This window comes from Aquarana catesbeiana, linkage group LG08, assembly GCF_042186555.1.
Source record: "Aquarana catesbeiana isolate 2022-GZ linkage group LG08, ASM4218655v1, whole genome shotgun sequence".
NCBI classification, from domain to species: domain Eukaryota; kingdom Metazoa; phylum Chordata; class Amphibia; order Anura; family Ranidae; genus Aquarana; species Aquarana catesbeiana.
Window position 1 is genome coordinate 92,916,307 of NC_133331.1, and position 26,873 is coordinate 92,943,179.

At 42.8% G+C, this 26,873-nt stretch overlaps 1 protein-coding gene across 2 annotated transcripts in view; it reads right to left on the minus strand.

Annotated features, from left to right (window-relative positions):
- SLF2 (SMC5-SMC6 complex localization factor 2) overlaps positions 1-24,117 on the minus strand; it is a 106,112-nt gene extending 81,995 nt beyond the window's left edge. The window contains exons 1-5 of one of the 2 annotated variants that reach the window (XM_073596155.1): positions 23,879-24,117; positions 6,641-6,684; positions 6,357-6,547; positions 4,123-4,177; positions 2,711-3,045 (exon numbers count right to left, since the gene is read on the minus strand). In XM_073596155.1, coding sequence (XP_073452256.1) covers positions 2,711-3,045; positions 4,123-4,177; positions 6,357-6,547; positions 6,641-6,684; positions 23,879-24,090 — 837 coding nt within the window. In that variant the 5' untranslated portion in view covers positions 24,091-24,117. Of the gene's footprint in view, positions 1-2,710; positions 3,046-4,122; positions 4,178-5,942; positions 6,548-6,640; positions 6,685-23,878 lie in introns of both variants that reach the window. The other variant, XM_073596154.1, reaches the window with a different exon arrangement.
- Between the last annotated feature and the right edge of the window lie 2,756 nt (positions 24,118-26,873).

Below are 26,873 nucleotides of genomic sequence, written 5' to 3' on the forward strand. Positions count from 1 at the left end.
GGGTCATAACCTACTTAGAAAATTGGTAATTAACATCGTAGTGACAACTGAAGCCAGAGAAAGGCCAAAAACGCTTTCTGAAGTACTCAGTTACAATTAAATCTAAATCATTAAACCCACCAAGAGCAGAAATTAAGAAGTGGGAGGGCAATATGGGTTCATAAAAAACACTGGTTTGACATTGACAATGTATCAGCTTGCGTAGAAGGGCACCAGAACCATGCCAGATGTAGCCAAGTGAAAACATGCTTCAAAGGAAAAATTGTGTGTTTTCAATAGGAGTTTGTGATGTGTTCACCTGCATTCTTTTTCAATTATGCAAAGCAGCATTTCTCAACATCTGGCCAGCAGGCACACACCAGGTAGTCCCTAGTCTTACATATACAGACCAACATTGCCAGCAGGGGCAGAAGCAGGGTTTGCTTCCATTTTTTTTCCCCAGAAGGAAATATGGAGGCTACAACCTTTGTTCAAAAAAAAAAAAAAAAAAAAAAAAGCACCACAACCAGAGACTGCTCTATCCACAAAAGCGAACTGGATGGAGGAATCCCACCATTCTGACAGTGGGACCCAGTGCTGTCAAAATACACCATTTAGTTTTCCACTAAACAGAATGTCAACCTGGATATACACAAGTCAGAACTTCTAACCATTATGAATGGTTTGCATGCTAGGTGAGGTTTTTAAAAAAAAAATAAATAAAATAAAGGAAGGAAAAAACACTCCACATCAATACATTTAAAAATGTGCTTGGTCTACAGTGGGGTAGGTGACCTTTGAGAGGTGAAGGTCTACTTGAACAGATCAGACCAGGGTTCGGCATTCTTTACTGGTTTTTTATTTTTTTTTATTAGCTAGTAAGGCCTAACTAAATAGTAATAAAACAAGTGTCACTAAAAATATAAAATGTAGCCTACCTTTAAAGTGGACAGCGTCAGTCAGTAGGGTAGTGGACGGTCTGTAGACAGTGTCAGTCTTTTTTTAAATAATTTTATTATTTCTTACAAACCACTGATGTCTCACTTTTCAGGCAGAGAAATGAGATTTAGGACAAACTCATCTGCACAGAATGAATGAACAGGAAGGGCTCTGTACATTCTCCCAGTTCATCCAAAAACTGAATCATAGTAAACACTTGGTATCGATCACTCACTGTGCTTATTCAGAAAAGGAAAGGGCCAGTAAATGACATATTTACCAGCCCCTCCCCCGCTCTCCATCCTGAAATAATCTTCCGCAGAAGCTCTAGGCAGAGGAGGGGAAGCCAGCAGCGCTGCAAAGGGGGGGGGGGCGTCAGGGCTGCTGCAGGCGGGAAAAAAACAGGGTATCGGTTACCTGCCTGCGATTGAAGGGTTGCCAACACCCAGTCTAAAGCAAGCTAAAAAAATAAAATCAATGAGTAAGAAGAAAGGGGATAACAGACTAGTCATGTCATGTTTCAAAACCATTTGATGGGCCACCTTCAATCACAGAGCTTTCTCTGCTGTGATAAACAAAGAACACTGTGTGATACTATAATCTCCACACCACAGCCTCTATGAGCTGTAACATGCAGGCACAGTAATGGGGCAGAGGAGAACAGCATTCAGGGCTCTATGTGTCCACAACAGTTAATACCAGACTTTATTACTTCCTAGTTTGGGTGAATGGGTGAGCGAGCAGTTTTATATAGTATATGCTGACACATATGAAAAGGAATGGTCCAAACAGTGACTTCAAATATGAGCAGAGATTTTAAAAAGGTACATTTTAGGCAGAAAACACAGGAAAGAAGCAGGTTTTGTACAACCAGGTCTATGAGAAAACAACTAAACGTCATCGCTGTGCACACGCCCCTATGTCAATACTCTCAAAACAGGGGTGTGCCAATAAATGGCACATACAGAACTGAGCACTTAGGAAGCACTAAGAATTCAGTCCACTAAGGATAGAGAAGGCAAGAAAACCTTCTGTGTGCAGCATTCCTCGCAGCCCCCCCCCCCCCCCCAACACTTACCTGAGCCCCATCTTGATTCAGCGAGGTGCATGAGAGCAGCAACTCTTCCAGATCTCTTCCTCTTCATTGGCTGGGACACAGCAGTGGGAGCCGTTGGCTGTCAATCATAGCCAGTGAGGAGGGAGCAGGGACCGCAAGGCTGCACTCTGTATGTCTTATGGACACACAGACGGCTCAGGAGAGAGCAGGAATGAGTTTCCCCATAGCAAGCAACTGGGCAAGGGGGAGGGGCCAGCAGCGCTGTCAGGAGACCCGAGAAGAGGAGGATTGGGGCTGCTCTGTGCAAAACCACAAAGTCAGTACCTCTCTCTGTTCAGTTCACCTAATTCCGCTGGTTGGATTAGTCTGTCCCAATGGAAAGCCTGAAAAAGAAGGCGGTGGGAGGGGGACCCCCCCCTTTCCGCTACCTGTGAAAGTGATCCAGCGGCTGTATTATTGCTCATATCACTTATGTTAAAGAAATTACCGGCTGTAAAAAAAAAAAAAAAAAAAAAGATACCAGACCATGCAAACTCAACCACGATCCAGGTAAAACCACCTCAATGCGAGGCCATAAATACTGTATACATATGGTGGTATTGAGGCATAAACAGCCCATGGCATAACTGTTTTTCACGCTACATTTTTTTCTGTGTAGTACCTTAAAAGTCTCTATAAGAAAAGAACATACATTAAAAAAAAAACAAAAAAAACAAAAAAACACATTATACCTACCGGAGTATCATGGATTGGTGACTGAGATAGAGAAAGTGAAGACAAGTCTGCTTTCTGTGGGGTAGCTGGCACAGGCTGTGCTGCAGTTTTCATAATCTCATCAAGAGGTTTGAGTGTCTCTTCTTCTTCTTCTTCATCAGAGCTTAATGAAAAAGCATGAAATGATTCATCGCTGTCCACGCTATCCCGGTGAACTCGCCGGAAGACTTTTTTTGAACCATTAAAAGGAGTGTCCGGTGTAGAGCAGTCAGAGTTCTTGGATTCTGAAGTGGCAGGTCCCATAGGGAAGAGAGGAAATTCAGATTCTAAATCACTGCTGCTTGCCTTTTCAGATTCTGCAAATTTTAGAAACATTTTAGTTGGAAACTAGGCTGTGAATTTTGCAAGAACAAACTGAATTGTAAACATTCTTTAACAAGGAACGTCCACAATATCCTTGCATGTACCTTCTCAATACAGGAACTTTTTTGATTTCCCGTCCATCTTATACTTACAACTTCATTCTTTTCTGGACAGGACTGGTTAAAGTATTTAAAGCGCAAACTTATTCTGTCTGTGTCCCTGCTAGGGAGAATTATCCTCTTTAATTGTCCTAATGACCAATGTCACTAGACTGAAAGTGATGGAAAAAAACAATGTTCTGGTTACGACTATTTAAAAGTCCATTTGGAGAGATTTCCTTTCACTTTGTGTTACATAATTTACCGAACAGGAAATAAAGGGATCTCCCCGATAAGACAAAGGGAAAAAAAAAAAAAAAAAAAAAAAAAAAACACAATCTGACATCCGGCCTTTGGGGCACTATTCCTGCAACTGACAGCACTGAAGAAACACTATTCCTCCCACTGGCACCAATGATGGGGCATCAATTCCTCCTCATGACCTTCAAACTGGAAGTACTGTTACTCCCACCGGCCAGCCCCCCTAAAATCTGAAAGACAACAAACTGGCCCTTTGTTTAGAACGTTTGGAAAACACTGCTATACTGTAATGTTTATAGTGATTGTAGAATAGTTAAACTAAAAAGGTAAAACTTTTTTTTTTTTTAATCTGCATAGAATTGAGAGGTTAAAATCAGGACTTTAGAAAGATCCATGTCCCACTCTCTCTAACTGTCCAGATTACCAAATTCTATAAGAGTGAGGCTAAATCCAAAATGTAAAGTTTACACCTAGAACAAGAACAGAGGCAGTTGTTACAGTGACAACAGTCTGAGAGAGGATCAAACAATCAACTTCTGTTGAGCGGGGATGGCAACACACTGATCGAAATTCAGCCGGTCCCTCATGAACTGGTCAAATTTCAATCAGTGTATAGCCAGCTTAATGCGGTCAACACATCCAAAGCTGAAATATATTACATGTTGGTTCCAGAAGACAAGACCAAGAAGACCAGAATAGCTCTTTACTTACCTAAACTAGTTTTGACATTTGAAGTTTCCCTAATACTTACAGATGTTCCATTTACCTATAAAATAAATACAAAGACTTAGCATGAAAAGTTTTCTGATCACGGATCAGTCAACAAAAATACACAAAAACACACTATACAAAACTATTCTACAGGTTTAAGCCCAGCGCAAGCATATTAGAATGCAACAGATATTGATACAACTAGCCATTGAAGTACAATGAAACCAAAATAAATTTTTATCATTTCCTTTGTGTTCACCATTACTGATGTGTCTATAATCCTGCATATAGAGATATAGAAAGTAATTTGCACTGCTGAATGCCAATGAGGTGTGGACCTTTCTAATGAAAAGCAAATACTGCTTCATACATAGGGAATATTACAGGGCCTCCCACAAACACTTCCACATAGAAACAGTGCTGTACCTTGTACAACACTAGTTGTACCTAATTTTATTGCCTTCTGCACTGCTACTGTAGTCATATCTGAATGAATGTGTGCTAGCCAGCAGTGCATCCAATAACAGAGGCCAGTCCTGGCAAAATAATGGTACAGAAGAGGTCAAACTGTGTTGTGACCACGGCATTTCAGTTTTCCATTCGTTGAGAGGAAAGTTCCTTTAAAGGTCTATACACACCAAAATGATCGTGTTGTGGTGCACCAATATGCATTACAGCATGCATTAAAGTGGTTCTCTGCATTAAATAAAAAACCTCCCAATACCTAAACACATCCCCCTCCATCCCCAAATATTTACCAGGGTCTTCTATCAACCCAGTGCTTTGCCCAGCTGCCTGCAGCTCCACTGCTCTCTCTTTCTGTCCTCAGAGGAAACAGAGCAGCGGGAACCATAGGTTCCTGTTGTTGTCAATCAATTTATGTGAGGAGGGAGTTGGTAGCATTGGCTGAGCTGTGCTATATCTATGGACACACACAGCCCGGGTTGGGAGTGTGCCTGTATAAGTACCCCCATAGCACATGGCTTGCTATGTTTGCACCCGCAAGAAGAATGAGTGAACAGCGCTGGCAGAGGACTCTAGAAGAAGAGTTAAAGCGATTGCAAAGCTTCACATTATACATACCTGCTCTGTGCAATGGTATTGAAAAGAGCGGTTCCTTGCCTCCTCTTCTGGGCTCCCCTGTGGGCACTCTCATCTAACCCTCCTTTCCGAGTGTGCCTATAGCAAGCTGTGTGGGTATGCGCCTTGCCGGGCTGTGTGCATCCACAGATCCACACACATACGGCATGGCTTGGCACTACCCATGCCTCACAGGTTTTGATTGATAACACCAGGAACCAATGGCACCTGCTGCTGCCTCTATATCCTGTAAATGCAGGTAGAAAGGATAGCTGGGATGCTGGCAGACACAGTGCTGGAGCAAGAGTGGTGATAAATAGTTGGGAGAGAAGAGGCACAAACATGGGTTTTCTACCCCAACGCAAAAAAAAAAAAAAAATGATAAGGGGCTGTTCTGTCCAATATTGTTGCACAGACCAGGTAAATAGAACATCCTTTGTATTGTAGAAAAAAGGAAACCTTTAATACCACATTAAGACACCAAGTGGAAACAAAAAATGTTTAACTTTTTTTTCAGTGCATCATGTCTAGAAATCACCAATCTATCCAGGTTAAATGCGTGTTTTTTTACTGGAATTACTTATACCTATAAGCCAATTGGTCTTCAATAGCTTTTGTCAATATAGGTTGCAGTTTGTAACATCAAACCTAAACGATCCAGTGATGAAAACACAAGAGAAAAAAAGAAAAAAAGAACCCAAACAAACAAGAAATAACTCCAAAGCCACATGCAACCATACCTTTGAAAGAAATTCACGTCCCTTTGATTTCCCCAGACTAACCGCCTCATGATTGCTTTTCTTCGTTATTCCTCCATGGGACCTGTTACGGGGTGCCCAGGAGTCTACTAAGATTAAAGGTTTCTGAGGAACGTGACCTCTTTGTCCACTTACTGGAGTTTGGCTCCTTTTATCAAAAAATTGCTGATTATAGTGAGATTTTCCAGAAAATGGCAGCGGTCTTACATTTTTAGATTGTAAACGTTTTAAGGAAGACAGGTTTTGAGCGACAGCCTCTGTACTGTCAAAGCATTTTTTAAACCCTTCTTTTAAATTAACCAGTGTGCTGACAGGTAAAGTTAGTCTCTCAATTACTACCTTAGGAGATAGTACATTCATGCCACATTTTTCACAGTAAGCCTGAAAGTTTCTTACAATTGTTCGATTGTCTTTCTTGCTTTTTAGAAAGGCTTCTAAGATGGGGCTTTTGCTGGGTGACTGCGCTGGGCTCTTCCTCTGCCTTTTGGGTGGTGGAATTTTGTTAGAATTGCAGGAGTCCACATCTTGGGTCTGTAGTTTTAAGCGCTTATTTGCTCTGCAATTAAAAATGGAATTGCCAAGTGCACCTGTGGGACAGAAGGCTTATTTGAATATGCAGTAGTTAGAAAGAATTTCACAATATAGCAGTTATAGTGTACAGAGGTCTACAATACACATACCTGGTTTACAAGCTGGTTTGAAGAAATCAGTTATATGTTGCTTTCTGAAAAGAAAAGACCAGATTAAACATGACAAACAAAAACACGGCTATTCCTTGTTAGCACTCGTCTTTTTTTTCTAGAAATAAGATGCATCTAAAACCAAAAGCAAATTGTGATATTGCAGCTTACCAGTGGTACTCGTTTCCTTTGATCAGACTAGGAAAACTTTTTAGCAAGTTCAGAAAATAGCTGTTGATCCTAAAGCGGAGTTCCACACAATTTTAGAAGTTCACCTTAATAGCTTCCTATCATTACAAACATTGTCAAATGGAATTTTTTTTTTCCTAAGTGTTACCTGTATAGCCTTTATTTCTGTGGCGTTTCCTGTCTTAGCCACCCGTGGGTATCGCCATCATATCCGGCGGCGCACTGTCTCCTGGGAGCTATGAATCATTATTTCCAGGAGTCAGTGTGTCTAGCCTCCACTAATTCTCGCAATCTTCCGAAACTGGAAGTGATGCAATGACGCTTTGGTTTATCTTTGTTGCCATCACAACGGGGCGGGCACTTCCGATGACTCCGCCTGTTGGGATGGCAATGTCGGAAGTTTGCATTGCTGTGCATAGTACATAATGCGCATGCACGGGAAACGGCGGTGCATGCTGGTAGCTCAGCATCACCGTATCGCGGAACTGTCTGCTTGTGGGCTTCACATGCCCACAGGCAAGATGAAAACGGCCAGGAAGAAATTATATAACTTAGTTTTTTTTATACGAAACCGGACATCGGGGGATATATTTCAGAAAAGAAGTGAGTGTTACATTTACATTATATGAAGGTACGAATTGTTTAGAAAAAAAGAAAAAAAAATTATTTGACGTTGGGACTCCACTTTAAAGACGTTCCCCTTTTAAAACATTTTTTATAATTTTTTTTCTTTTTTTTACTTGAAGCCTGTAAAGCATTGCACCTGCAGACTTCTCAGTGTATCTGCCTCCTTGTACCTCGTATGGGCAAGCAGATACACACTGGAAATGAGAGAATGAACTACCATAGCGCTCAACAGTGCAGTGGTGGTCAATTAAAAACTGCAAGTCGACAGCTGCAAAGGCTGTCTGTACTTGTTCACCCATTCACAGAACACTGTGAATGGATGACGTGGCAGGGCGGGCGGAGCAATTGTAACATGTTACAAACGAATATGGGTGTAACATGTTACAAAAGATGAACTTACCCTTTAACAGAATTGCACTGTGTTTGTCAAGAGACAAGAACAGTGTTATTTATACACAGCATTACCAGATAAAAGAAAAGGGAAAAAAAAAAAAGAAAAATAGGCCTAGTTAGTCTTATGGTATTTCTAAGAGCCTTTCAGGACAACCTTGGAGAGAGCGCAGCTCTGCCCACTTTCCAGGAAACGCAGCCTTTAAATCTCTCCTCTTTCACCATGGCCTCAGTTATTGTGGTCTCCGACATACTCGAAAACAAAGCACAGAAAACCACAAACAACCATGATAGACACTTAAACCACTTCTAAGATACAAAGGGAGGGAAATAGCGGTTGTCCTGAAACGCTCTTAGAAATACCGCCACCGTTAAGTCTAACTAGGCCTTTCTCCAAATCGCCTTCCAGGACAACCTTGGAGAGGATAACCGAGAAACATACCCTAGGGTGGGACTACTGCCTGTAGTACCTTCTTGCCGAAGGCTTGATCTGCAAGTCCAACCTATAATGTCGGAGAAATGTTGAGTAGTTGGACCAAGTAGCCGCCTTGATCAGGCGTAGCACCGGCCCTCTCGGCCCAGGAAATTTCCATTGATCTCATGGAATGAGCAGCAATACCTGAGGGGGTATTTCTCCTTTAGCTTCATAGGCCTCCACAATCGCCCATTTAAGCCATCTGCCCAGAGTGCTTTGGGAAGCTTTCTCCCCTTTACGCGAGCTGAGAAAATCACAAAGAGGGCGTTTGATTTTCTAAATTCCTTAGTGATTGATAAAAAATGAAGCAGGCATCTCCTTACCTCCAAAGTATGAAAAGCTTCTCCTGTCAAGGAGAAAGTGGGCAACACTATTTCCTGTGAGCGAAGAAAGTTTGAAGAAAGTTTGGGCAGGAAAGCTGGGTTTGTCTGAAGAACCATTCGGTCTGGAAAAACTTTAAGAAAAGGCTCCGTGACTGCTAGGACCTGAAGCTCGCCAACTCTTCTTGCCGAGGTAATGGCTACTAAGAAGATTGTTTGCAGAACTAAACTTTTTAAGGATGCTTCCTGTAAGGGTTCGTACGGAGCCCCCGTGAGACCCTGTAAAACAATAGATAAGTCCCAACTGGGAAAATTTTTGAGGGCCACCGGCCTATTCCGTGCTAGTGCCATGAGAATCTTGAAATTAAAACTTCTCTGGATAGAGTCTTTTCAAAATAAACTGAAAAAGAGCCGTGACCTGTGTTTTTAGGGTGCTGGCTGCCAGTCCCTTTTCCATTCCATCATGGAGAAATTCAAGGACTGATACAACACTTTTTACCTGAAAGCTTTTAGAGGTACAATAGGAATTAAACTTCTTCCAGATCTTCAGTTATATGGCCCAAGTTACCTCTTTTCTGCTGGAAAGTAGTGTCTTTACTAGTTTATCGGATAAACCCTTGAATTTTAGGAGATCTTCCTCAGAAGCCAAGCAGTTAGATGTAACCGGTCTGCTTCCGGATGAATCACAGAGCCTCGTGTTAGAAGGTCCTCCCTGAGCGGCAGCCTCCAAGTAGATTCTGTGGCCAAATTTAGTAGTGTTGCGAACCAGGGTCTTTTTGGCCAAAAGGGAGTGACAAGGATCACGTTGGTTCTTTCTTCTCTGAATTTCCTTAAGACCATCGTTATCAGAGGGAAGGGGGGAAAGGCATAGCACAGTTGGTAATGCCATGGATGTGCGAGAGCATCTATGCCTATGGTTTGGTCTTCTCGGTGAAGAGAAAAGAAGTTCTGAACCTTTGAGTTCTGTTGGCTGACGAACAAGTCTACTTGGGGTTGCCCCCATGTTCTGGAGATCAACAAGAAGACTTCTTGATTCAGGCTCCACTCCGCTTCCACCACCCCTCCTCCTGCTGAGTAGGTCTGCTAGCAGATTCTGAGAACCCTTTAAGTGAATTGCCGACAGAGAGGCCACATTCTGTTCCGCCCAGGAAAGTAGTTGACTGGCTAGTTCCATAAGTCCTCTGCTTCTGGTTCCTCCCTGCTTGAGCACGTATGCTACAGTGGTCATATTGTCCGAACGGACCTGAACATGATGTCCCTTCACTGCTTGTTGAAAAGCTAGGAGACAGAGAAAGATGGCTTTTAGTTCCCGCCAGTTTGACAATCTTCTGGCTTCTGTCTTGGACCAAATCCCCTGAGACGTTAGACTGTCCAGGTGGGCTCCCCAACCCCAGGAACTTGCATCTGTTAGATGCTTGTCTAGTGGAAAGACCCAGAAAAGACCTTTTGTCAGGTTGGCTGAGTCCCTCCACCACCAGTGTGCTCGTTTTACCTTTGAGGTATGTCTGATCTGCTTTTCCAGTGAAACCTGATGCGACCATGTCTGTAGGATATTCAACTGGAGTGGTCTGGAGGGAAATCTGGCCCATTGTATGGCTGGGATCGATGCCGTGAGAAGTCCTAATACTGCCATGGCCGATCGGACTGAGATTGAGATATTCATTTGAATTTGTTTTACTACGGAAGAGATCCTCTCCAACTTCGCCTGTGGAAAGAAAACTTTCTGGAGCACTGAATTTATTATATAACCCAGAAACATAATTTCTTGATTTGGTTCTAGTTTTGACTTCTCCAGGTTGAGGAGCCACCCTAGGTCCCTGAGGTGTATCTGTGATACCTGAAGATTTGTCACCACTTGCTCCCTAGAGCCCACAAAGAACAACAGGTCGTCCAGATATGGAATGACGGAAATTCCTCTTAACTTCAGAGGCTCCAGGGCTTCGGACATTATTTTTGTGAAAATCCTGGGGGAAGATAAGAGTCCGAAAGACAAAGCTTTGAACTGAAGATGCCAAACAGATGACCCCAGGTTGATGGCCAATCGGAGGAAACGTTGGGAAGCCTGAGCAATCGGGACATGTAGTGGAGAAAGACAAAAGAATCCTGGACAGCCGCACTCAATGAAAAAGAAAGCACCTTTATTGTGACAAAAAATATCAGAACAGGTCACATAAAATGTGGATATGACAGGACAGCAGCTAACGCGTTTCACATCTACTGATGCTTACTCATAGCTAGATTGAAAGTGGTCAAACACGTACATATAAAAAGGGAAGTAATTTAAAAATATGCAAGACACCTGGCAATAAACTCAAAGTTAGAAACACCACACCCATTGCACTGTTAACCTTCAAAAACCCAGAAGGTACAAAGTATTGATAAAAAATTGGTTAAGTTAAAATCCATCAATGAATCTGCATCATTTTTATTTTATTTCATCTAATTTTTCATTCATACCCTCTGATGCGCTGTACAGTTTTCTGTCCAGCCCATTAGAGGTTAAATGACACAGGTTTAATTAAATTATGTATTCATTTTCTAACTAATAGAGCTTGAAATACATAAGTCTAACATATTTGATACTACCCAGTCATCTTTATTAGTTGCTTTCAGGACTAGCAGCACCATCAGGTTCCACTATCCTTACTTATTGATTTTATTTTATTTATCTCGGTTATCAGTAATCAACCGAACTCACCTTTGGTTGTTTATAGTAATGTTATTGACCCTTTGCAACATATCAGTCAGGATATATCCAAACTCACTATGTTGCAGATTGCAGCGGAAGGAGTGAGACTCTCTCCTTGGTGGTATATTTCATTTATATAAACACCACTGATGGAGCAAGTTTTTTTTGTGTTTATCATTTCTGTGATACTCCCAATCTCTGGTTTCAGATAGCTTTAATTTACTGCAGTAGAGTCCTACTAAGGGTATCTCTTTTTCATCTCGTCTATAGCATTTCAAGCAAGATAGTTCATTTTAGTATATATAGTTTATTGCTAAATTTCTTTTTTATTTTATTTGTATTTCATTTCATTTTATTTTATTTGGTTGCTTTTTTTTCTTCTCCTTTTTCCATTACATACCTTTTGCAGCGTTCTGAATGAGACTCTGGGTCCTAATACAGGCATTGTTTTGCCACTCTTTTTCCCTTTTCGCTTTGTCTCTCTCTATGTGGTTTCACTGCCTTTTCCCTTGGCTATTTGTTCAATAGCCATTTTCATTATATTTTTGCGCTTGTATAACTGTTGATGTCCTGTCATGGGAAATTTTACTCCTTAATGTAACTTATATTTTTTGCGACATTGCATGAGTGACTCTAATTTATCATCATACTATAGAGTATAAGATTTCCTATCATTCGAGCCCAATCTTGCCACACAGAGTTAATCCATCTCTGAGCAATCCTCTTATTGTTCAGTGAGAAAAATCTTGACAAACTGACAAAAACTGTGTCAAATACTCCCCCTTGCTGTGAGTGATAGCCTAAGACATGCATTATTTTTTAATTCCCTCCCCCACCCCTTTCTTCAGCAGCTCTGCAAGGATTGGCTGTTCCACACCTCAGCATGATTTGGCATGCTGAAGTCTTGTGGTTACTTTCCTGTCTTTTCACTGGATGTTAGAGATCATAACAGAAGTTCAGTTAGAAATACACAGAAGAAAATGCATATTGACAAGGGCCTTGTAGAGGTGGGTGGGGAATCTACTGACATCACGACTCCACCCACCGAGCTCCAGACAACAGACCCACCCACAGAATCTGCAGTTTTTCGGGTTTCATAACAGGTAAAGATACATGCAGGAGGCATGTATATCCTTATAGATAACCCCTATGGCAGTAGTTTAGAAAGGATGACATTGGGTTTACATCCAATTTAATATCTTTTTCCAGTTTCCTTTTTGGCATATTTCTTATTTACTAGCTTCCAGCGCACCGCAGTGTCAATGTGTAGCGCATCAGTTCAACACACATGCTTTGTTCTGCACAGAGTTTTGCATAAGTTTTTCTTTTATTTCTATTTTTATTTTTTTTTTCATTTATATGTACACACATATATAATATATACACACACACACACACACACACACACACACGTATTTGTTTTTTTTCCAACTACTCTTTGCATTTTCTGCGGTTATATGATAATGATTTTTTGCATAGTGTGTACTATTGTGATTTCCTCAGCATCTTATGTATAGATAAGAGTTTCTAACTTAACCAATTTTTTATCAATACTTTTGTATCTTCTGGGTTTTTGAAGGTTAACAGTGCAAGGAGTGTGGTGTTTCTAACTGAGTTTATTGCCAGGTGTCTTGCATATTTTTAAATCACTTCACTTTTATATGTACGTGTTTGACCACTTTCAATCTAGCTATGAGTAAGCATCAGTAGATGTGAAACGCGTTAGCTGCTGTCCTGTCATATCCACTTTTTATGTGACCTGTTCTGATATTTCGTCACAATAAAGGTGCTTTCTTTTTCATTGAGTGCGGCCGTCCAGGATTCTTTTGTCTTTCTCCACAACTTGTGCAGAGCCAGCACCTGTGAGGCCGTTTTGGGTGTTAATTTTCATCCAGGTGTGGTAGTCCTGGGAGCGGCTTTTTTCCTTTTGACAATCTGGAGATATAGGTAAGCATCCCTCAAATCTAGGGATGCCATGAAACAGTCTGGAGTCAACAGTTTTGTTATTCAATGTATTGTGTGCATGCGGTAATGTTTGTAACTAATTGATCAGTTTAGGAATCTTAGGTTCAGGATCAAATCGATACTTCCCCGAAGGCTTTTTCACCAAAAAGATGTGGGAATAGAAACCTCGGCCCTCCTGATGTTTTGGGACCTGGACGATTACTTCTTTTTGGATCAGATCCTGTAATAGGTTCATCATTGATGAAGCTTTGTCTCGATCCCTCGAGCCGTAACGTAAAACATGCTTGTGGGGGGGGGGGGGGGGGTGTCCGAAAACTCCAGACTGTATCCCTGAGAGATAACATTCCTTATGAAAGGGCTTGAAGATGTTCTGTTCCATTGTAAGAGGAAGGCAAACAATCTTCCCTCTACTGGGACAAGACTGTCACTTGTTTTTGGGTGGTTGGTCTGGGGAAGATCTGAAGAGAACTCCTCCTCTACCCTTACCCTTTTGGGAGGTCCAAACTCGTAAGGGCTGTTGAACAGCACGAAAATTCTTTTTAACCGTTTGGTTCTTTTTGGCAGTGAAAGTCTTTTTCTTGTCAGCTGTCCTGTCCAAGATTGTTTCCAGGTCTGGATCAAAAAGAAGATCCCCCGAAAAGGTAGACCACACAATTTAATCTTGGAGGCTGTGTCGTCCGACCAAGTTTTTAGCCAGACAGCACGTCTGGCTGAATTCACCAGAGCTGATGACCTTGCTGCCATCTTAATTGATTCAGCCGATGCGTCGGCCATGTATTTCACTGCTTTCAGAATTAAATGGAAAAGATGCCAAAAGATCTTTTCATGGTGTCCCCGCCTCTTCAGCTTTTCCACCCAGCATTCTAGGTTTCTTGCCACCACCGTGGAAGCCATAGCTGATTTGAGGCTGGCCGACACGGAATCCCACACATTTTTCAAGAGGGAGTCTGCCCTTTTATCCATCGCGTCCTTGAGCACCCCCATGTCCTCAAAGGCTAGGTCTGTGTGACAGTACACTTGTGAAAAAGCAGCATCCATCCAGACTCTTCTTCTGTCTTCAAAGGGAAACCGTCTCTTGAGGGTTTTGGAAAGGAAAGGGCTTCTTTCAGGGTCCTTCCATTCTTTCTTGACCATATCCGATATAACTCTATGGACTGGGAACACCCTGTGTTTGGTGTCATCCAGACCCTGGCACATTCTACTGTGAACTGACAATTGTACTTTCTCCTCCTGAATGTCGAGGGTCGTGTAAATCGCTTTTAAAAGGTCGTCCACTTCTTCTAAAGACAATTTGTACCTAGAGCCTCGGCTATCGTCTTCCTCTTCTACCTCATCCTCTGAATCCTTGAGGAAAGGAAGAGTACTTGCCCCCTCGTCCTCTGAGTCTACAACCTCAACGGGCCTAGAGGTAGACGCCCTGGGACTAGATGGTGGTTGCTAGGTTTCAACTTGGCCTGCTGGCTGGACCAGCAACGATTTGACTGAACCCAGTGAGTTTGAGAGTTCATGTAGTGAGGAAAACAAGTCTTTATATTGCTGGGATGTTTCCTCTTCGACAAGATCCTTAGTGCAGGATCTGCACATTTTTGCCAAGAGTCTCTGAGAGGATTTTTGCATGAAGGGCATTTCCTCTGACTTGGTGGGTTCAAATGTTTTGTTTTCCCTAAAACTTTTTCCTGCCCTTTAGTGCTTAGGAGAAACACAGACCACCACCAGTGATAGGTAAGAAAGAGAGAGAGAGAGAGATGCCCCTCAGTGTTGAAACCCATACATAGCAAAACCTCCACCATCAAACTGCAGGGTCCGAGAGAAGTAACCTCTGACCCTGCAGTAACAGGCTCCCTACAGGGAGGAACATAAAGAACAAAACAGTCACAGCATAAGCCCATAAGGAGAATAAAAGGCACCACTGTGCCCCTCTTACCTGGGCCTGAACGGTGCCTGTTTCCACCATTGCTGACGGTCTCTCGTCCATCTTAGCAGAGAGAGCAGCGGGGGATGAGAAAACCTCCTTTGTTTTAAAATTTCCTGGCTCCAGCATCAACGATGGCCGGAAGCACCGGTCGATAGACCTGCCCCCTTGGCCTCTGCGTTCCAGGCGACCGGAACCACTTGTCGCCACGCCCACACAGAAAGCTTATAAAAGGCTTTGGGCTTGTGTATCTGACCTGCAAGTTGACTTGCTTCTTACCTGTTCAAACAAATTTTGAATTAAATTTAGATTTGTACAGGGATGCAATACCTATTTGACATGAACCTGTTGATAACCTCAAAAAACAATAATATTCAGAACATCCAGCATATATAAAAAAAAAAAAAAAAAAAAAAAAAAAAAAGCTGGCATGTGGCAGAGTGCCCATCTCTGTACAATCTGAAGCATGGTGGCATGTTTGCAACCGATTCCTCCCCCCCTCTCCTGTCACTGGTTTTCAAAGACCCTGTTTGCTACACAGCCAAAAAATGGGCTCCTAGCAACCAGTGACGCTGGAAGTGGGCACAGCCTGATAGGGTAGTTTAAAGACTAGATCCTGTAATGGAAATTTGTAAGTTCTGTATATAATTGTATTGTATTTTGTATGTATTGCACACTGCCCTCACTGTGCAACAGCACTAATAATGTTTTCAGTAAATGTTTACATTCTTTCGAGTCCTGATTAGAATAAGCCTGCCTATGTAACGCCCCTTGTTACGATAAACCTACAATTGTAATATTAATGTGATACCTACGTAATCATGTGCATAAAAACCTTCAATTGCGTCATAATAAAGCAGAACAGTAATTTGGAAAGATGCTGAGCGTATCTTTTGTGTCTGTTCCCTACTGCAGTAGTTATTAATTTGGAACCACTAATCAATATGAGGATAGGAGTTGCCTATCATCAATTTAACCGAGTCAATCCCCATTCACTGTTCTTGTTATTGACAGCAGGCGATGGGAGAATTCCTTAGCCAACAGTAGGCTGTCTAATGAGTATGGATCCACCCACTGGAGAGAGGACCTGATGCCATCAAAGTCTGCCCACCCAGCTACAAAAACCTCTTGGCAGCTGCACTGTGTGTGGCAGTGGCACGTAGGAGTTGAGCTGCACTGAGGATGGAGGGTCCATTGGGGTCATGGACTTGTCACTTGAACCGAGTGTAACCACAATGGAATTCTAATGACACTGTGACTGCCTATACCCCCTGCAGGGGAAAGAAAAATCCGGGCAGCGCCATACTACTCCTGCTTTCTTACAGAATTCTAAAGAGTGCCACAGACAATCTTTAAGAATTCCTCGTTATACATTCAATTTAGAAATCATATGGATATTATTATAGAAATGTCAAATTGTGAACCAGAAGAGATAAATCAGAAGAAGGAAAAAAAAAAAAAACACCACATCACACCCCTATAGAGGCTTTGCTGAACAAACCTCTTACATAAGTCTTCACATTCCACAAAGAAATTAATCACCTATATTTTTAAGGCTACCACATGATCATGGAAAGCCTCCACGGTAACGTTTTTCAAAGTATTTTCTCGACTAAACAGATCCATGGTGAATGAAAAATTGTCAGCTATTTCGAATGACACCCGTGAAAAATTCTTGAAGGGCTGGTTGTCATGGATATTGCACTCCCAACTGAACTTCAGAGCATCACATCTTTGAGTCATTGAAACACTCAAGTGGTCTGTGGGGGGGTGGGGACTTACCCCTCCACTCCCCGTCCAAACTTCTCCACCTCAGTACTCTCTCCCAAACCCCTACACACTTAACCTTTCTTATACTTTTCTCTTTCCTAGTTTCCTTATTTTCTTCTTTTGAATACCTCTATATCCTATTGAAACCAGATGTGCCTCAGTATCAAAGACATATATACCAATGGTATTTAAGACCCCTATTTTCTTTGTAAACCAGAAAATTAATTTGAATCACCATATATGTATGCTTATATTCCATATTGTTACAAAAGATGTCTGCCAATGTAAGCAACTCAACTGTGCCTCGTGTTAACGTGATACACCCTGCTGTTCACTGTATATTTCTGCCAAAAAAGAATCACCCCCTTTTTAGTACATGTATTGAAAACGTAAATAAAAACAATTGAAGAAAAATAAAAAAAACAAAACGAAACAAAACAAAAAAAAAAAAAAAAAACAACCCCACAAATGTTTACCAAAAGATTGAAAGTGTAAAAGCAAATTAAGCCAAAATAAAAATAGAACACAAACAAGCTCTATTCCCATAGGCCCAAATCAGTGACTGAACTGAAAAGCAACTGTACAGGAGTATGAGGCTGAGAGAGAAAACTGTATAATAAAAATATACAAAGCACTTTACAGGGAACACCTGTCTACCAGCTTATGCAATATGATTACATGGTAGAATCACAATGCTTAAAATCATGCAGATATAGGCCAGGGGCTTTGGTTAAAGTGGTATTAACCACTTGAAGACCAGACTTATTCACCCTCTTTCAGGAAATTTTTCAACGCTGTCAGATTTTGATTGACAAATTAGTCATGCAACACTATGCTCATATTTAATTCATTTTAAAGATAGAGCCTTCTTTTTGGGGGCGCTTTGCTATATAAAAAAATAGGAAAAAAAAGTTTTAGTTTCTGTTTTAAAACGTTGGAAATAAATAATCTAAATAAATTCAGACTAAAATTAATTCTGCTACAACAAAAACAAAAAAGGTGTACTTTATTTAGTCTGTGTGAAAGTTAGAGTGTCTACAAACCATGGTATATATTTGAAAAGTGATCAATCTTTATGTACTGACTGCCTGTCTAATTTCTTGAATTCCTAAAATGCCAACACAGTACAAATACCCTCAAAAGGATATATTTTTGGAAAGTATACAGTCCAAGGTATTTAGCAAGAGGAACGACAAGTTTTTTTTAACCACTTCCCACCCAGTCTATAGCAAAATGTTGGTCGGGCCGTGGTGGCACGCATCGTGGCGATCGGTGGTACGGTGTGTCAGTCTGACACACCGCTACACCAATCTCGGTAAAGAGCCTCACCATGTGATCAGCCGTGTCCAATCACGGTTGATCAGGATGTAATCAGGAAGAGCCCTTGATCGGCTTTTCCTCACTCGCGTCTGACAGACGCGAGTAGAGGAAAGCCGATCGGTGGCTCCCCTGACGGGGGGTCTGCGCTGATTGTTTATGAGCGCAGCACCCCCCGCGGATGCCCACACTGGACCACTAGCGAAGCCGCCAGAACCACCAGGGAAGCCCCCAGCATGTGGATGGCCAGCTATGTACCCCCATGACCATCCACATATAAAAAAATATGCCCAATACATGCCAATCAGTGCCCACAAATGGGCACTGACTGGCAACATTATGGATCAGTACAGACAAGTGATGCCCAGCAATACCACCCATCAGTGTCCATCAGTGCCACCCATAAGTACCCAGTGCCACCCAAGTACCCATCAGTGCCACCCATAAGTACCACCCATAAGTACCCATCAGTGCCACCTCATTGGTGCCGCCGTATCAGTGCCCGTCAGTGCAGCCATATCAGCGCCCATCATTGAACAAGAAAACTTACTTATTTACAAAAAATTTTAACAGAAACAAAAAGAAAAACTTTTTTCTTTTCTAAATTTTCGGCCTTTTTTTTTTTTTTGTTGCGCAAAAAATAAAAATCGCAGAGGTGATTAAATCCCACCAAAAGAAAGCTTTATTTGTGGTAACAAAATAATGTAAAAAATTGTTTGGTACAGTGTTGCATGACCGCGCAATTGTCAATCAAATTGCGACAGTGCTGAAAGCTGACAATTGTCTTGGGCAGGAAGGTGTATAAGTGCCTGGTATTGAAGTGGTTAAAGTTGTAATTTTCTGTCACAATTTTTGGAAAATTAAAAATTAAATCAAAATGTGTTTTTTCCACAGTTGTCCTTTTACCAAGTTATTTCTCACACATATCATACATAATTACAATTACACCCCATAACAAATTCTGCTACTTCCTTTGAGTATGGCAAGACTTTTTCACAGCCTAGAGCAGGGATATGCAATTAGCGGACCTCCAGCTGTTGCAAAACTACAAGTCCCATCATGCCTCTGCCTCTGGGTGTCATGCTTGTAGCTGTCAGAGTCTTGCTATGCCTCATGGGAGTTGTAGTTCTGCAACAGCTGGAGGTCCGCTAATTGCATATCCCTGGCCTAGAGGCATAGGGGGGCCCAAAATCCAAGGAGCACTTTTGGGCTTTCAAGGAGCATTAATTACATGTCTAATTTTTTGACTACCTATCATATTTATTGAATCCCTGAAGTAAGGACAGGAAAAAAAAAAACACACAAAATAACCACATTTTAGAAAGCAAACACCCCAAGGTACCGTATTTATCGGCGTATAACACGCACATTCATTTTAAGAGGGAAGTTTCAGGAAAAAAACTTAAATTTTAAATAAGGAACTTTGAAGCAAAATAAGGGTCAGCGCCCATCTGCAGCCTCACCATTGCCATCAATGCAGCCTGATCAATGCCCATCTGCAGCCTCACCATTGTCATCAGTGCAGCCTGAATGATGCCCATCTGCAGCCTAGAGAGGATAGGGAGGGGGGCGGGACGAGCGCCGACAGATTTCATACAGTGAGAATCCCCTATGATAGACAGAACAGTAGTCCAAGGGCGGCCCAGGAGACGGGACTTCCTATTACAGAGGCCGCCAAGTAAACAGGAGATTCTCACTGTATGTAATCTGACGGCGCTCGCCCCGCCCCCCTCCCTGTCCCCTCCCAGGCAGCTAAAATTGAAGTATTGGCATATAACACGCTATTTGTACTGGATTTTTGTGGTGGAAAAGTGAGTGTTATACGCCAATAAATACAGTATTTTCTGAAAGGCAAAGTGAGTCTTTTAAAAATGTCACTTTTTCCTACATGTTTTTGGAAAACGCAGAAAGAAAAATATTTATTTTTTTTTTTTTTTTTAACTCAATGTTGTCAATTACAACACACAGCAAAGGCATACTTAGAATTACACACTATAACACATTTTGGTACCTCCTCCTCAGTATGGCAATATCACGTGTGAAACTTTATCACAGCCTAGCTGCATAGAGAAGCCCAAAAATACAATCTAATTCTTCTGACTAGGCCCTGGAGCACCAGGACAGTGTAAACACCCACAAAAAAAAGTAAACACCCCAAGGTATTTATAAGAGGCATGGCAAGTCTTTTGAAGATTTCATTTGAAAATGACCACTTTTATGTTAAAGCGGATCACCCACCGTGTAAAAATATACCGGGGTTATGGTAGCTAGCTTGTGGCTCTCTGGGGTCTTTCCATGGGCCAGCAGGCATCCTTTTATGTAAACCACTGCATTATATGGGGTGAAATCATGGTTGGACAACTATCAAAATTGACAACATGTGATCCTAATTAAGGAGGGTTACCTGCGAAATGCGCGTATGTTGATTTGACTATCATGTGATACAACACCGAGTATTTTTATTTTTTAACTCTTTTGTTAGATATGTAATAATGAGTGTTTTTATTGTTGATTAAAGGGGAACTTTACTCAGAACAACTTGATCAAAAATGAAGTTCTTTAGCAAGAAACAAAACATACCATCCACATTAACCACTTCAGCCCCGGAAGGTTTTACCCCCTTTCTGACCAGAGCACTTTTTACAATTTGGCACCGAGTCGTTTTAACTGGTAATTGCGCGGTCATGCAATGCTGTACCCAAACCAAATTTGCATCCTTTTTTCCCCACAAATAGAGCTTTCTTTTGGTCCTATTTGATCACCTCTGCGGTTTTTATTTTTTCGCTATACACAAAAAAACAGCGACAATTTAAAAAAAAAAAAATTATATATATATATATATATATATATATATATATATATATATATATATATAATTTTTTTTTTTTTTACTTTTAACTAGAATAAATATCCCAAAAATGTTTTTTAAAAAACAAATTTCTTCATCAGTTTAGGCCAATATATATTCTTCTACATATTTTTTTTTTTAAACCAAAAAAAGAATCGCAATAAGCCTATATTGATTGCCTTGCACAAAAGTTATAGCGTCTACAAACTATGGGAATGATGACAGTTTTATTATTTTTACTAGTAATGGCGGTGATCTGCGATTTTTAGCGGTATTGCGACAGACAGATCGGGCACTTTTGACACATTTTTGGGACCATAGACATTCATACAGCGATCAGTGCTATAAAAATGCACTGATTACTGTGTAAACGACACTGGTAGGGAAGGGGTTAACACTAGGGGGCGATCAAGGGGTTAAACGTGTGTCCCCTCAGTTTGTTCTAACTGTGTGGGACTGAGGAGGAGTGGAGACATATCGCTGTTCCTACTTACTAGGAACAAAGAGACATGTCTCCTCTCATCTGACAGCACAGGGATTTGTGTGTTTACATACATAAATCCCCGTGTTGGCACTCGATCGCCAACCACGGGCAGCGGGCTCCTAAATGGAACCCCGTACTCGTACGGGGTTTCGCGCAAGAGAGCCATTCTACCCCCGTAAATACATGTGAGCTGGTTGGGAACCGGTTAATAATCATGCTACCAAAATTAGTGTGTTGTAAATTGCTTCTAGCAATGCTCCTTTTTCATCTTGCTGGAGGCTGAGTGATCTAGCAGGACTTCATTTTCTGACTAAAGTTCCACTTTAACCACTTAAATACAGGGCATTTTCACCCTCTTCCTGCCCAGGCCACTTTTCAGCGCTGTCTCCCTTTGAATGACAAAATGTGTTTATTTTTTCAGATAGAGCTTTCTATTGGTGGTATTTACTCTGTTTTGTAAATATTTTTTCTCCTTCACTAATTTTTTTTCAGCAGTGGAAAGAAAAATAGCCCAGTTATGCATACGCTGGAAATTGTTTTTGCAATGTTTACATGCAAACAGACATAAATTGATCACTAAGAGCCCTTTCACACTGGGGCGGTTTGCAGGCGCTATTGCGCTAATAATAGCGCCTGCAAACCGACGCGAAAGTGGCGCTACTTTCATTCCAGTGTGAAAGCCCCGAGGGCTTTCACACTGGAGCGATGCGCTGGCAGGACGGTAAAAAAGTCCTGCTAGCAGCATCTTCGGAGCGGTGAAGGAGCGGAGTGTATACCGCTCCTTCACCGCTCCTGCCCATTGAAATCAATGGGACGGCACGGCTATACCGCCGGCAAAGCGCCTCTGCAGAGGCGCTTTGCGGTGGTATTTAACCCTTTCTCGGCCGCTAGCGGGGCTAATAATAGCGGCGTTTTACCGCCAACGCCGACCCCGCCCCGGTGTGAAAGGGCTCTTATGCACGTTAATTTTAGTAGCTAGAACACCTGAATATTCTGGTCAATAGTGCGCTGAGGAGGTGGCACTGATGGGCACTGTTGGGGCTGCACTGATAATCAGCACACTATGCCCTGTGTGGATTGCTGCTTATCGGCTCTCAGCATGAGGAGAGGATTGCTGATAACCAGCAAATCCTGTTTACACTGTAATCAGCTGTGATTGGGCACAGCTGGTCACATGGTAAAGAGGCACTGTGATTGCCATAGCAATGTAAACACAAGTGAAAAAACATCCAATTAGAGGCATTTTTTCTGGCAGCCCAAATTCATATGTCCATATTCATGAGGCCTAAAGGCTCGGGCACAGTTTTTAATGCTGCTTGTAGGAGCGTCTGGTGTTTTTTTTTCTGCCTCTAAACACCCCTACATGTTATGTTATGTTATGTGTCCACGCAGACAAAAAAACACCACTGCCATCATGTGCAGGCGTAGCTACGTTTTAGCAGAAAAAATGCTTGACGCCTGTAAACTCCTCTAGACGCACATTAACACTGGTTGTGTCAAGCGCTTGAGCGTTGATTTCAATTGACAGGGGAAAAACTTTTTTCAGCAAATACGTGGCTGACCAGAGGAAGGACATTTAGGAGAGTTTATTGAACGCCCTGCTTGCATGAGACCTAGACGCTCCTCTATGAATACCCTGTAAATGCCAATGTGTGCGTGGACCCATAGGATATCGTACAGGTCTCCCGTGTACAGGTACCGAGGGGAGGTATAGGTCTCCCGTGTACAGGTACCGAGGGGAGGTATAGGTCTCCCGTGTATAGGTACCGAGGGGAGGTATAGGTCTCCCGTGTATAGGTACCGAGGGGAGGTATAGGTCTCCCGTGTACAGGTACCGAGGGGAGGTATAGGTCTCCCGTGTACAGGTACCGAGGGGAGGTATAGGTCTCCCGTATATAGGTACCGAGGAGAGGTATAGGTCTCCCGTATATAGGTACAGGTCTCCCGTATATAGGTACCGAGGAGAGGTATAGGTCTCCCGTATATAGGTACCGAGGAGAGGTATAGGTCTCCCGTATATAGGTACCGAGGAGAGGTATAGGTCTCCCGTATATAGGTACCGAGGAGAGGTATAGGTCTCCCGTATATAGGTACTGAGGGGAGGTATAGGTCTCCCGTGTACAGGTACTGAGGGGAGGTATAGGTCTCCCGTATATAGGTACTGAGGGAAGGTATAGGTCTCCTGTGTACAGGTGATGCCAGCTCTCTTCTCTCTCAGGTAACAGACAAGAGCTGGCGGAGTTCCTGCTTACCTGTCGCCTTGTGTCCCCTCTGTCCGTCTGGAGTCCGCTCCCTCCTCTAGGGGATGAAAGCTGAGAGCACGGCGAGTCATTCCAAACTTATCCTGAGCGGCCCGGCTTATTGCTCTGTAAAATATCCCGCCATCACTACTACACACACCGCTTCCGGGTACCAACACAGGACTAATAATCAACCGCGGAGAGGATCCAACACAGCTAACCATCACCAAGCGCTCAGCTAGCCGACGTTCTACGCTGCTGTTAGCGAGGCAGCGCCACCTGCTGTCCCAACTCTGCAATGCGGTCACTGTACAGCTGGATCGGAAAGCAATCTAAACCACTTCAATAGCGGGCACCTTCACCCCTTACCTGCCCAGGCCAATTTTCAGCTTTTAGCGCTGTCAGCCTGTCACACTTTGACAATGGTGCGGTCATGCAATGCTGTCATTTTTTTGAGACAGCTAGAGCTTTCTTTTGGTGGTATTTAATCACCACTGAAGTTTTTATTCTTTGCTGAACAAATGAAAAAAATCAAATATTTTGAAAAAATAAAAGTTTTCTCTTCATTTCTGTTATAAAATTTTGTAAATAAGTAATGTAGCAATAACTCTCGGTGGAGCTGCTGGTTTAAAGTGGGCTGTTACCTTCACCTTTGTTACCTCAATTTCACCAGAACCGGGTCTAGGGTCCCGTTGAGTTTAATACCAGACAATGTAGGCACCGGACACTTGAGTATCTTTTCCAATGCTTTAATAAAGAGTAACTGAAGGAAGTAGCAGGAAAGAGGTAGAAGAAGAGTTGCAGGGAAGTTCAAATACCTTTTCTTAGTGTAGTATTAGGAATTGGAATCTTGTAGATGAATGTACTTTCCTTTTAGAGTTGAATCTTTGCCCACCCGGATAGGTTTCTCTCACTAACCTAGCAACCGGTACGCAACACGAACAAAAGTCTTTGCCACAGACTTGAATGGAATAGAAACCCGTACGATCCTCTGCCACAGGATGTAATGGTTTACGATGAATAGCAAACACAGCACTAGAACCTTTAAACCGACCCGGCAGTACTATGCGGTAGGATTACTTTAGGATACGTCCTCCAACCGAGTCACCAGGCCCCCCCTCCAGACCATCACTCTGCATGATCCTTCCATAACGAGTCCTCCCCTGGGATCTTCTCGGTTGTCCAGCTTCTTCCCGTAGGACAGACAGCACAGGACCATTCCCTCGCCGCTGTGGTAGGCCCCAGACAGGCTTCTGGGCCCACCCACACGCTGCAGCAACGTGGTCCTCCCGGTCGGAGGACCACGCGGTAGTACTCCTAACACATACCTGTCGGCCAGGAGGTGGAACGAAACAGAACCCTAACACATGGCGTCTGTCCCATAAATACCCTCTCCCAGAATGCAACTCGGAGGACCACCTCCACCGAGTTGTCTCCGGGACAGAGGAGCACTCATACACTTTAACGTGTTGCCTTTCCAACACCGACCCATGGTGACAATGACACACACAGGCACAGTGTGAAATTAAATGCAACACAGCCAACTGGAACAGAGGCTAAATCTGACTATGTATAAAACAGATAACCCACTAAATTTACCTATAAGTGGTAGATTAAAAATCTACCAGCTCTACAGTAATTTTTCTCTTTCACTGATGAGGCTGCACTGATGGGCACTAATATGCACCACTTATGGGCAGCCTTTATGTACACTGATAGGTGGCAATAATGGGCACTGATAGGCAGCACTGATGAGGAGGCACTGACAGGCATAACTGATGGGCACTGAAAGGTAGAACTGATGGGCACCGGTGGGCATCACTAGTGGGCACTGGTGGTAACCCACAATAAAAAAAAAGATTCTGTTCCTTTAAAGCAGTGTTTCTTAACCAGGGTTCTGCGAGAGGTCCCCAGGGGTTTTAAAGCAATCTACCCATCAATCACAGACAGCTGACGGGTAGCTCAAGTCTCAGCCAACATGCGAGTTGCGCGGGAAGCGGCTGTAATAAGACCTCTCTCACAGCGCAATCCTTCCCGCCAGCCTCTTCGTTCCTCCCATCCAACCCAGGTGATGTCATATACAAGCACCTGGGGTGGACAGGAGGAAACGAAGGGCCGGCGGGAAGGCTTGCGCTATGAGAGAGGACTTATTAAAGCCGCTTCCTGCTCTACTCTGCATTTGAAAAAACTGCTGCACCCTGCCATGTGTCCTCTGCCTTGTACCCTGCCGTGTGTCCCGTGCCTTGTACCCTGCCATGTGCCCCATTCCCTGCACCCTCCTGCACCTATCTACGTGACCTGTACCCTGCTATGTGACCTGTACCCTGCTGTGTGACCTGTAGCCTGTTGTGTGACCTATACCCTGCTATGTGCCCTATACCATGTTGTGTGCCATGTACCCTGCTATGTGACCTGTACCATGTTGTATGTTTCAGAAGAAAAACAGCACACATTTGACATAAAATAGGCAAGTTCTATCATTTAATGCTATTTCTTAAAATAATTGTTGTTATATCACAGCTCGCTAATCACACCAATGTTCTGTGAGCTGTAGATCTGAATTATATTTTAGGGGTTCCTCGAGATTTTAAACCTTTTGCCAGGGGTTCCTCAACTGTAAAAAGGTTGAGAAACACTGCTTTAAAGCATAGTGCTTGTGCAGTGTTATTTGTCACTCTCTATGTTGTTAAACATCCGGTTTATCCTGTCTGTTCCTGTATCCCCCTTATTGTGCTGACCACGGCAGTGCTGTGTCTTGGCCTAGGCCAACAAGGCCCAGGGGGGCGAGCGGGGGGAGTTCTCTGGCAAATGGATCAGCAGCGCTGTGACAGGGAGAGGAGAGATGCGGGTTGTCTGTGTATCTCCCCCGCTCGCCCCCCCTCCCCTTTCTTTCAGCTGAAGGGAGAAGAGAGAGAGAGCGGCTCTAATTGGTTTCACCATGCCGCCGCCCAGCTTCCTGACCGCTGTTTTCCTCACCATGATTGGCCACAGCAGAGGGCCAATCAGA